General features: G+C 41.7%; 1 protein-coding gene across 2 annotated transcripts in view; it reads left to right on the top strand.

Annotated features, from left to right (window-relative positions):
• Positions 1–684: 684 nt before the first annotated feature.
• LOC311130665 (allantoinase, mitochondrial-like) overlaps positions 685–13,061 on the top strand; it is a 32,864-nt gene continuing 20,487 nt past the window's right edge. For both annotated transcript variants that reach the window (XM_084163451.1, XM_084163450.1), the window contains exons 1-4: positions 685–911; positions 9,158–9,309; positions 10,851–10,965; positions 11,831–11,977. In XM_084163451.1, coding sequence (XP_084019577.1) covers positions 756–911; positions 9,158–9,309; positions 10,851–10,965; positions 11,831–11,977 — 570 coding nt within the window. In that variant the 5' untranslated portion in view covers positions 685–755. The remainder of the gene's footprint in view (positions 912–9,157; positions 9,310–10,850; positions 10,966–11,830; positions 11,978–13,061) is intronic.

The following is a 13,061-nucleotide window of genomic DNA, read 5'->3' as shown; positions in this document are numbered from 1 at the left end:
AATCACAGAATACAGAGTTTATTCCGTAGCACAGAGTTACGCTGGATAGCGTCAAACAGTCCAGTGCGCAAAACAGGCTCACTGGAACGAAACAGGTGCACAGGGAAAATATACCCCAGCAATACAAAATACAACCGTTCAACCGATACAACCAATACAAAATACACATCGCTCAACCGAGCTACTATCTCCTCACATTAAACAATCACCCACAAGGACAAGGGGGGCAGAGGGAACACTTATACATGTACTAATGAGGGGTGTGTGTAATAGACAAGACAAAACAAATGGAGTGATGAGATGAGGAGCGGCAGTGGCTAGAAGGCCGGTGACGACGAACGCCGAAGCCTGCCCGAACAAGGAGAGGAGGCAGCTTCGGAGGAAGTCGTGACACGCACTCACATGATTCAGGAATGTGGCTTGGCCACATCACATCCAAGGATAGTGTAAAAGTTGCAAATCTAATGTTAAAGAGAGATGGATCTTACTAGACATATTTTACTAACATACATCCCCCTCAAAGCTGGCTGCTTTATACACAGTGCTTGGCTCGTGGGTTCATTCTGTGTACAGACCAAAGGAGAGGTCAACAAACCTTTATCACTGTCTGTGAACACTATGTTACGCAAGCCTCGCTTGCCTGCCTTGGGGGAGGTGCCTCAACAGTATTCCACTGAATATATGTACACAGACCAGACTTAAAAGCAGAGCCCAGTTGTTTCACTCTTTAGACTAGCCCAGGTAGTCCAACAGTAATGGAGCCTGGGTCGACCGTGAGTGCAGTGAGGAGCAGGAGGGTTCTGTGTGGCACTGAGATACGGCCTGCTCTGATCGTCATCAAGGAGGGGAAGATACACAAAGTCCTCCCAGACTCCAGTGGTTCTGCTGGGGATGCTGCCGCTGGCTGTGAGGTAGGCTCTGTGTGGCTCTCTGGTGGAGCTGAGGAGCGTCTTTTTCCGGCTTCTGCTCAACTTAAGCTTTATTATTGCTATTTTTTGCGTTAATTACTATTTTGTTTGCTCAGAATGTTTGTGCAATAATTTCCAATGAAGACAAACACTTCCCAGCTCTACTAGCTCTCACAGTCTCACGTCAGAATTAGACATTCATCCATGCTTCTCAAACGTCAAATTTTGAAGTGTTTAAGGTTAAGTTGAGGCATTAACTCCGAATAGTTAAGGTAAGGGTTAAGGATTGGGATAGGTTTAAAACAAAAATCTCAAAAACAATTTTCTATTGCTGGATTTGAACTTGCAACCTTTGGAATCAAAGGCATATTCTTAGGCCCATCCACTATCCCCGTCCTCAGCACCTTACCAAAACCAAAACCCTAGTGGCCGGTTTCCACATCATCTCCCGACGTCCTCAGACATGGATGGACGTCAAATACTGACTTGTATCACGGGTGACCTGGCTGCCAAGCTAGCGCATAACGTTCTGAGAACTATATGTTTCTTAGAGCTTGGTGAGACCCTGGTTGTCCTATGGTTATTTAGCATACAACCTTCCCACAACGTTCTGGGAATAGTGCAGGATAGTTGCTTGGCTTTGGAACATTATTAGCACATTTAAAGAACTTGACAAAATAATGTTATTTTGAATGTTATTCAAACATGATTAAACATGTTCTAGTAACGTTTTCTCCAACTGGTTTGACATTGGGAATGTTCTCAAATAGTTCAGAGAACAGTTAAGAAACAACGTTCTTCTGTGGGAATTTCAATACTTCAGCATAATGTTTTCTGCAGGTTTCCTCATGGTTCAAATCAAATCAATTTATAAAGCCCTTTTTACATAAGTAGTTTTCACTATTTGCTTATACAGAAACTGAGCCTAAAAACCCAGAGAGCAAGCAAAGCAGACGTAGAACATTGAGAGCGAGAGAGAACAGAGAGAGAGAGAGAACAGAGAGAGAACAGAGAGAGAGAACAGAGAGAGAGAGAGAGAGAGAGAGAGAGAGAGAGAGAGAGAGAGAGAGAACAGAGAGAGAGAGAGAGAGAGAGAGAGAACAGCAGGTCCAGGACAAGGTAGCACAAGGTGAACATGGTTCTATTTAAAGTTCTCAGAACATTAAAAAAGCGTTCCATAAAAACCACAAGAAAACATTAGTAACATTCTAGTAACATTATAAGAATGTTTTTGAGAAACATTCAGTTCTCAGCGTCAGCAAAACAGAAGATCATACGTTTGAATCTCACTGATGCCATGCCACAATAAAAAAGAAATGTGTTTGCATGATTAATGCCTAAGCAAATGGATTTCCATATGTCCTATCTGTGCTTGGAGTTCAAAACAGTTAACCCAAATTAAGCTAGCAGTGTTATTAAAGGTCTTATTGAAACGTTCATTGAACGCTCTGAGCAGGGGTTGGAACGGAAATTATTTCTAAAAAAATTTAAAAAATTGTTACGTTCCACTGTTCCGACCAGCAAAATAAAGTTCTGAACTGGCATCGAAAAGGTTAATCCATTCTTCTCTAATTAAAAATCTCTCTCCCTAATTTCTGAATCACGCGGTAACGCCAGTAGGCTACTGAGGGGTAAAAGGCCTACACAGGTTAGTGAATAAAATGTAAAAGCAGATTAATTAAATATATCTATCTACACCCTGAATTCATGCTTCAGCACCATTCTCACACTCCTTGCGCGCATGTGCGCTTGCTGCTGAGGAGAGCGAGAGAGGCAGGCTACTGTTGATTGCGAAGATGGAGGCCTTTTTCATTTAAGTAAAACGACAGTTAGAGGAAAAAGTGGACAGGTTTTAATATCCATGTGGACACATTTTTATATTGTAGTGGACTCAGATGAGAATAACGTTGGCTATGATGCAGACTACTGTGAAACTTTCTATTTTATTTTGGAACTTACATTTATTTATTTTTGTATTCATAATAATTTGTTTTATCATTCTTATTGTATATATTGTTATTTTTGTAAGCCTATTTATTGATCAAAACCAGCTATTTAAATATGCAAAATGTGTTTTGTTTAATTCTGTTGAGACATTTTCGTTGGCTAAATTAAGTTTGATCTGTCTTTTTAATTGTGTGATCAGTATTTAGTTTAAAGATGTCAAATAAATAACAGTAGGCCATTGCTGTCATTAGTTGGGTACAATAGGAACTAGCCTTTCTTGGTAATTGCTGCAATCTAGCCTGTTCAAAACCTTTGTGAAGGTTTAAACTAGCTCGCAAATGTTTTGTTTCATTCTGTTGAGCCATTTTTCTTTTGCCAAATTAAGTTCCAACTGTAATGCTGTGTTTGCCACGATATAACATCCTGCTCGTATTTTTCCCTGTAAACAATGGCTTGACTTACTTTAGATATGACCTTAATAAAGTTAAGCAACTTTTGTGAAGGTTTGGTGAGGTGTTACTATTATTAGGGTTAGCTACTGCATGAAAAGGAAGAATGTTTTGGGCCTACCAGAGTTACTTCTATAACGTAATAATGCTTATCTTTATGCAAAATATTCGGATAGAAAATTTACGAATTAGCATCCTTCTGTATAATATGCCATTTTAGCAGACGCTTTTATCCAAAGCGACTTACAGTCATGTGCGCATACATTTTTACGTGTGGGTGGTCCATAGTTACGCAATTCATTAGACCCTAATCTATGTATTTCACATTACTGGGAATACAGATTTGCATCTGTTGGTGACAGATACCTTTAACCAAAAGTTGGGGCGTGGACCAGAAAACCAGTCAGTATCTGGTGTGACCACCATTTGGCTCATGCAGCGCGACACATCTCCTTTGCATATTGATCAGGCTGTTGATTGTGACCTGTGGAATGTTGTCCCACTTCTCTTCAATGGCTGTGCAAAGTTGCTGGATATTGGTGGGAACTGGAACACACTGTTGTTCCAGAGCATCCCAAACATGCTCAATGGGTGACATGTCTGGTGAGTATGCAGGCCATGGAAGAACTGGGACATTTTCATCTTCCAGGAATTTTGTACAGATCCTTGCGACATGGGTGCGGGCATTATCATGCTGAAACATGAGGTGATGGCGGCGGATGAATGGCACGACAATGGGCCCCAGGATCTCTTCATGGTAACTCTGTGCATTCAAATTGCCATCGATAAAATGCAATTGTGTTCATTGTCGGTAGCTTATGCATGCCCATACCATAACCTCACCGTCACCATGGGATACTCTGTTCACAACATTGACATCAGCAAACCGCTCGCCCACACAACGCCATAAACACTGTCTGCCATCTGCCCGGGTACAGATGAAACCGGGATTCATCCGTGAAGAGCACACCTCCATCGTGCCAATGGCCATCGAAGGTGAGCATTTGCCCACTGAAGTCAGTTACAACGCAGAACTGCAGTCAGGTCAAGACCCTGGTGAAGACGATGAGCACGCAGATGAGCTTCCCTGAGACAGTTTCTGACAGTTTGTACAGAAATTCTCTGGTTGTGCAAACCCACAGTTTCATCAGCTGTCTGGGTGGCTGGTCTCCGACTATCCCGCAGGTGAAGAAGCCAGATGTGGAGGTCCTGGGCTGGCGTGGTTACAAGTGGTCTGCGGTTGTGAGGCCGGTTGGACATACTGCCAAATTCTCTAAAACAACGTTGGCTTATGGTAGAGAAATTAACATTACATTCTCTGACAACAGCTCTGGTGGACATTCCTGCAGTCAGCATGCCAATTGCACGCTCCCTCAAAATTTGAGACATCTGTGGCATTGTGTTGTGTGACAAAAGTGCACATTTTAGAGTGGCCTTTTATTGTCCCCAGCACAAAGTGCACCTGTGTAATGATCATGCTGTTTAATCAGCTTCTTGATATGCTACACCTGTCAGGTGGATGGATTATCTTGGCAAAGGAGAAATGCTCAATAACTGGGATGTAAACAAATTTGTGCACACAATTTGAGCTTTTTGTGCGAGTGGAACATTTCTAGGATATTTTATTTCAGTTCATGAAACATGGGACTAACACTTTACATGTTGCGTTTATATTTTTGTTCAGTGTATATTTACTACCGTTCAAAAGTTTGGGGTCACTTAGAAATGTCCTTGTTCTCCGAAAGAAAAGCAATTATTTTGTCCATTAAAATAACATCAAATTGATCAGAAATACAGTGTAGACATTGTTAATGTTGTAAATGGCTATTGTAGCTTGAAACGGCTGATTTTTAATGGAATATCTACATAGGCGTACAGAGGCCCATTATCAGCAACCATCAGTCCTGTGTTCCAATGGCACGTTGTGTTTGCTAATCCAAGTTTATCATTTTAAAAGGCTAATTGATCATTAGAAAACCCTTTTGCAATTTTGTTAGCACAGCTGAAAACCAGTGTGCTGATTAAAGAAGCATTAAACTGGCCTTCTTGAGACTAGATAAGTATCTGGAGCATCAGCAAATGTGGGTTCGATTACAGGCTCAAAATGGCCAGAAACAAATAACTTTCTTCTGAAACTCGTTAGTCTATTCTTGTTCTGAGAAATGAAGGCTATTCCATGCGAGAAATTGCCAAGAAACTGAAGATCTCGTACAACGCTGTGTACTACTCCCTTCACAGAACAGCGCAAACTGGCTCTAACTAGAATAGAAAGAGGAGTGGGAGGCCCCGGTGCACAACTGAGCAAGAGGACAAATACATTAGAGTGTCTAGTTTGAGAAACAGGCGACTCACAGGTCCTCAACTGGCAGCTTCATTAAATAGTACCCGCAAAACACCAGTCTCAACGTAAACAGTGAAGAGGCGACTCCGGGATGCTGACCATATCTCAGACTGCCTATCTTAATATTTTATTTTTATTGGCCAGTCTGAGATATGGTTTTTTTCTTTGCAACTTACTGATCTTTTATTATTTCTTATTGTTGTTGCATTGTTGAAAAGGAACCGGCAAGTAAGCACTTCGTTGGACGGTGTCTACCATGTGTATCCTGTACATAAGACTAATAAAACTTGAAACTTAAAACTTGGTTCTCTGGCTCACTTACTCCCCCTGTTGGAGAGGAAATATACTGATTTGTCATTCAGTGTATTCATACCAGCCATCTGTAGTCGTAGTTCAATCTAGGCTATTTTGTGGCCTAGATTGCTGAAGTCGTTCGTCATTCTTTAACAATTTTATTACACTGTAATAACATCTGTATTACTATGTCTGGGTCCCAAATAGCACCCTATTCCCTACATAGTGCACTATTTTTGACCAAAGTTCTATGAGCCCTATGGGCCCTAGTCAAAAGTAGTGCACTATATAGGGAATAGGGTGCCATTTGGGACACAGCCTGTATCTATAACATAACACTACTGATTGAACATTACTATGAAGGTGCGTAACTATTTATAACCGTGTTTCTTAATTCTGGTCCTGGGACCCAAGGGGGTGCACATTTTTGTTTTTTGCCCTAGCACTACATAGCTGATTCAAATGATAAACTCATCATCAAGTTTTGATGATTTGAATCAGGTAAAGCAAAAACCAGAATGTGAACCACTTTGGGTCCCAAGGACCAGAGTTAAGAAATGCGGTTATAAATAGTTATACGCGTTCATAGTAATGCCCAGGACCAGGATTAAGACTGATCATATCATTACTGATGTAGCGTTACTGATCATAGCATTACTGATGTAGCGTTACTGATCATATCATTACTGATATAGCGTTACTGATCATAGCATTACTGATGTAGCGTTACTGATCATAGCATTACTGATGTAGCGTTACTGATCATAGCATTACTGATGTAGCATTACTGATCATAGCATTACTGATGTAGAGTTACTGATCAAATCATTACTGATGTAGAGTTACTGATCAAATCATTACTGATGTAGAGTTACTGATCAAATCATTACTGATGTAGAGTTACTGATCAAATCATTACTGATGTAGAGTTACTGATCATATCATTACTGATGTAGCGTTACTGATCAAATCATTACTGATGTAGAGTTACTGATCATAGCATTACTGATGTAGCGTTACTGATCATAGCATTACTGATGTAGCGTTACTGATCATAGCATTACTGATGTAGCGTTACTGATCATAGCATTACTGATGTAGCGTTACTGATCATAGCATTACTGATGTAGCGTTACTGATCATAGCATTACTGATGTAGCGTTACTGATCATATCATTACTGATGTAGCGTTACTGATCATAGCATTACTGATGTAGCGTTACTGATCATAGCATTACTGATGTAGCGTTACTGATCATAGCATTCCTGATGTAGCGTTACTGATCATAGCATTACTGATGTAGCGTTACTGATCATAGCATTACTGATGTAGAGTTACTGATCATAGCATTACTGATGTAGCGTTACTGATCATATCATTACTGATGTAGCGTTACTGATCATATCATTACTGATGTAGAGTTACTGATCATAGCATTACTGATGTAGAGTTACTGATCATAGCATTACTGATCATAGCATTACTGATGTAGAGTTACTGATCATATCATTACTGATGTAGCGTTACTGATCATAGCATTACTGATGTAGCGTTACTGATCATAGCATTACTGATGTAGCGTTACTGATCATATCATTACTGATGTAGCGTTACTGATCATAGCATTACTGATGTAGAGTTACTGATCATAGCATTACTAATGTAGCGTTACTGATCATAGCATTACTGATGTAGCGTTACTGATCATATCATTACTGATGTAGCGTTACTGATCATAGCATTACTGATGTAGCGTTACTGATCATATCATTACTGATGTAGAGTTACTGATCATAGCATTACTAATGTAGCGTTACTGATCATATCATTACTGATGTAGCGTTACTGATCATAGCATTACTGATGTAGCGTTACTGATCATAGCATTACTGATGTAGCGTTACTGATCATAGCATTACTGATGTAGCGTTACTGATCATAGCATTACTGATGTAGCGTTACTGATCATAGCATTACTGATGTAGCGTTACTGATCATAGCATTACTGATGTAGCGTTACTGATCATAGCATTACTGATGTAGAGTTACTGATCATAGCATTCCTGATGTAGCGTTACTGATCATAGCATTACTGATGTAGGGTTACTGATCATAGCATTACTGATGTAGCGTTACTGATCATATCATTACTGATGTAGCGTTACTGATCATAGCATTACTGATGTAGCGTTACTGATCATATCATTACTGATGTAGAGTTACTGATCATAGCATTACTGATGTAGCGTTACTGATCATAGCATTACTGATGTAGCATTACTGATCATAGCATTACTGATGTAGCGTTACTGATCATAGCATTACTGATGTAGCGTTACTGATCATATCATTACTGATGTAGCATTACTGATCATAGCATTACTGATGTAGTGTTACTGATCATAGCATTACTGATGTAGCGTTACTGATCATAGCATTACTGATGTAGCGTTACTGATCATATCATTACTGATGTAGCATTACTGATCATAGCATTACTGATGTAGCGTTACTGATCATAGCATTACTGATGTAGCATTACTGATCATAGCATTACTGATGTAGCGTTACTGATCATAGCATTACTGATGTAGCGTTACTGATCATAGCATTACTGATGTAGCATTACTGATCATAGCATTACTGATGTAGCGTTACTGATCATAGCATTACTGATGTAGAGTTACTGATCATAGCATTACTGATGTAGAGTTACTGATCATAGCATTACTGATGTAGCATTACTGATCATAGCATTACTGATGTAGAGTTACTGATCATAGCATTACTGATGTAGCGTTACTGATCATATCATTACTGATGTAGAGTTACTGATCATAGCATTACTGATGTAGCGTTACTGATCATAGCATTACTGATGTAGCGTTACTGATCATAGCATTACTGATGTAGCGTTACTGATCATAGCATTACTGATGTAGCGTTACTGATCATATCATTACTGATGTAGAGTTACTGATCATAGCATTACTGATGTAGCGTTACTGATCATTGCATTACTGATGTAGAGTTACTGAGCATAGCATTACTGATGTAGCGTTACTGATCATTGCATTACTGATGTAGAGTTACTGATCATAGCATTACTGATGTAGCATTACTGATCATATCATTACTGATGTAGCATTACTGTAATGGCAGGTGCTATAATATGTATAGCTGTATCTATAACATATATTTGTTACTCTGATGGCAGGTGTTGGATGTGGGAGACAGTCTGGTGATGCCTGGTATCGTGGACTGTCACGTCCATGTGAATGAACCGGGTCGCACCACCTGGGAGGGATTCTGGACCGCCACGAGGGCCGCTGCTGCAGGAGGGGTCACTACCATAGTGGACATGCCCCTGTAAGTCACTACCATAGTGGACATGTCCCTGTATGTCACTATCATAGTGGACATGTCCCTGTATGTCACTATCATAGTGGACATGTCCCTGTAAGTCACTACCATAGTGGACATGTCCCTGTAAGTCACTACCATAGTGGACATGTCCCTGTAAGTCACTACCATAGTGGACATGTCCCTGTAAGTCACTACCATAGTGGACATGTCCCTGTAAGTCACTACCGTAGTGGACATGTCCCTGTATGTCACTACCATAGTGGACATGTCCCTGTATGTCACTACCATAGTGGACATGTCCCTGTAAGTCACTACCATAGTGGACATGTCCCTGTAAGTCACTACCATAGTGGACATGTCCCTGTATGTCGCTACCATAGTGGACATGTCCCTGTAAGTCACTACCATAGTGGACATGTCCCTGTAAGTCACTACCGTAGTGGACATGTCCCTGTAAGTCAGTACCATAGTGGACATGTCCCTGTAAGTCGCTACCGTAGTGGACATGTCCCTGTAAGTCACTACCGTAGTGGACATGTCCCTGTAAGTCACTACCATAGTGGACATGTCCCTGTAAGTCACTACCATAGTGGACATGTCCCTGTAAGTCACTACCGTAGTGGACATGTCCCTGTAAGTCACTACCATAGTGGACATGTCCCTGTAAGTCAGTACCATAGTGGACATGTCCCTGTAAGTCGCTACCGTAGTGGACATGTCCCTGTAAATCACTACCATAGTGGACATGTCCCTGTAAGTCGCTACCGTAGTGGACATGTCCCTGTAAGTCGCTACCATAGTGGACATGTCCCTGTAAGTCACTACCATAGTGGACATGTCCCTGTAAGTCACTACCATAGTGGACATGTCCCTGTAAGTCACTACCATAGTGGACATGTCCCTGTAAGTCACTACTAAGTTTAGTTTAGTTTATTAATTCTACCATTTTAAAAACAAGCACACATTAACCTGAAAAATACATACATGTACATGAGTATAATCATGGAGGATAAAGTCTGGGATTTATTTCCATTGTGGTCCTCTTACCAAGAACATTGGAACAGCCAGTCACAATTAGCTTCCTACCCGTCTCCTTGGCCCTAACCCTTCATTGTCAGCAGATCTGTAAGGTTGAAGCTTTTCTGGTTATCTCAATCCAGACCCTTCAGATATGCAGACATTGAGGAGTTAGGGCCAAATGGGTAGGGGTAAGGAGTGATAGAGGCTGACTGAGTTTCCTTTCCCACAGAACCATTACCCATTGTCCACATACAGGGGTCAGGGGTCAGGGCAGGGGTTAGGAGTTGGAGACAGTGGAAGAAGGGTAAACCACCGATTGCCTAAGATTTACTTTTCTAAAGCTGACCTTGAATAAAGATCACATTTTCAGACATGCCTGTCAAATTGACTAACTTAGGCTACTCCTGTACTCAATGAACACATTCAGATCTGGCCAAACTGAGGATCGCTGAGGATATCTAAAAGTATTGAAAATAGTTTTAAAATGTGCAAATTGAAATTGAACTCAATTCCTGTCCCCATAGCAACAGCATCCCTCCGACCACCACCCTGGATAACCTCCATGAGAAGATGGCAGCAGCGTCAGGAAAGTGTTTTGTAGACACTGCCTTCTGGGGAGGGGTCGTCCCTGGCAACCAGGTACAGTACTAGCTGTGGGAAGAAGTAAGTATCCTTGCATAAGTCTTGGCTCATAGGAGCAGAGGCCTATCTCCTGTCTCTGTAGCATGGGATGTACCTTGGAAAGGATGCTAGTCTATCGCAGGGCCTTCCCCCCAATCTATCTCCTTAATGCTGAGTGCCAAGCGGAGACGCATCAGGACCCATTTTTACAGTCTTTAGTATGACTCGGCCAGGGATCAACCTTCCAACCTTCCAATCTCAGGGTGGACACTTTAACCACAAGGCCACTGAGTTGGAGAAAGAGTATAGCTAAAACTAACCCAATGGGTAAAAACCGATTGAATCAACATTGTTTCCATCAACGTGGAAAACTGATTGGATTTGCAAAAAGTAATCAACTTAAGGGCATTTTGTCTTTTTTTTCCACCCAATTTTTAACCTAAATCCAATGACATGGTGACTTTTTTGTTTGTTTTGATTTCACGTTGAATTCACGTTAGTTGACAACTCAACCAAATGTAAATAAAAACTAAACGTTGATCTGACATCTGTGCCCAGTGGGAAGGCTCTTTCTCAACTGTCAAACAGTCCTGTCCTCTCCTCATCTCCTTCCCTTGATCTGCACTGACTGGGACAGACCTGACAGGTGAACTCAACATGGAAGCTCATTATGCTGGCCTTCTCCTGGTCAGTTCTATCAGATCTGTACAAATTCAAGTAGAGGAGAAGAGGAGAGGATGGATCTTTTTTTTTTTACAATTAAGAAAAAGGCCAATCACTCGGGTGAACATTAACCAAAGCCCTGTGGTGATGGTGTGGCTTTGGTTTCTCCCTGTAGTGGTTTCTATAAAACAATCTGATACAAATGACTCTGTTTCTGCAGCTGGAGCTGCTTCCCATGATCCAGGCCGGGGTGGCTGGATTTAAATGTTTCCTGATCCACAGTGGAGTTGAGGAGTTCCCTCATGTGACGGATGCGGACCTGCATACCGCCATGACCCAGCTACAGGGAACAGGGAGCGTTCTGCTGGTAAATCACAGATAGCTGGGAGAAAAAAAAAACGAACTTTAATGTCTTTTAAGCAGCAGAGGTCAGAGCAAACGAACAACTGACTTACAGGGACATGTCCACTATGGTAGTGACTTACAGGGACATGTCCACTATGGTAGTGACTTACAGGGACATGTCCACTATGGTAGTGACTTACAGGGACATGTCCACTATGGTAGTGACTTACAGGGACATGTCCACTATGGTAGTGACTAACAGGGGCATGTCCACTATGGTAGTGACTTACAGGGACATGTCCACTACGGTAGTGACTTACAGGGACATGTCCACTATGGTACTGACTTACAGGGACATGTCCACTATGGTAGTGACTTACAGGGGCATGTCCACTATGGTAGTGACTTACAGGGACATGTCCACTATGGTAGTGATTTACAGGACATGTCCACTATGGTAGTGACTTACAGGGACATGTCCACTATGGTAGTGACGTACAGGGACATGTCCACTATGGTAGTGACTTACAGGGACATGTCCACTATGGTAGTGACTTACAGGGACATGTCCACTATGGTAGTGACTTACAGGGACAAGTCCACTATGGTAGTGACTTACAGGGACATGTCCACTACAGTAGTTACTTACAGGGACATGTCCACTATGGTAGTGACTTACAGGGACATGTCCACTATGGTAGCGACTTACAGGGACATGTCCACTATGGTAGTGACTTACAGGGACATGTCCACTACGGTAGCGACTTACAGGGACATGTCCACTATGGTAGCGACTTACAGGGACATGTCCACTATGGTAGCGACTTACAGGGACATGTCCACTACGGTAGCGACTTACAGGGACATGTCCACTACGGTAGCGACTTACAGGGACATGTCCACTACGGTAGTGACTTACAGGGACATGTCCACTATGGTAGCGACTTACAGGGACATGTCCACTACGGTAGCGACTTACAGGGACATGTCCACTACGGTAGCGACTTACAGGGACATGTCCACTATGGTAGCGACTTACAGGGACATGTCCACTATGGTAGTGACTTACAGGGACATGTCCACTATGGTAGTGACTTACAGGGACA

This window comes from Coregonus lavaretus, assembly GCF_964263955.1.
Source record: "Coregonus lavaretus genome assembly, chromosome: 6".
NCBI classification, from domain to species: Eukaryota; Metazoa; Chordata; class Actinopteri; order Salmoniformes; family Salmonidae; genus Coregonus; species Coregonus lavaretus.
This window is presented reverse-complemented; position numbering and strand designations above follow the sequence as displayed.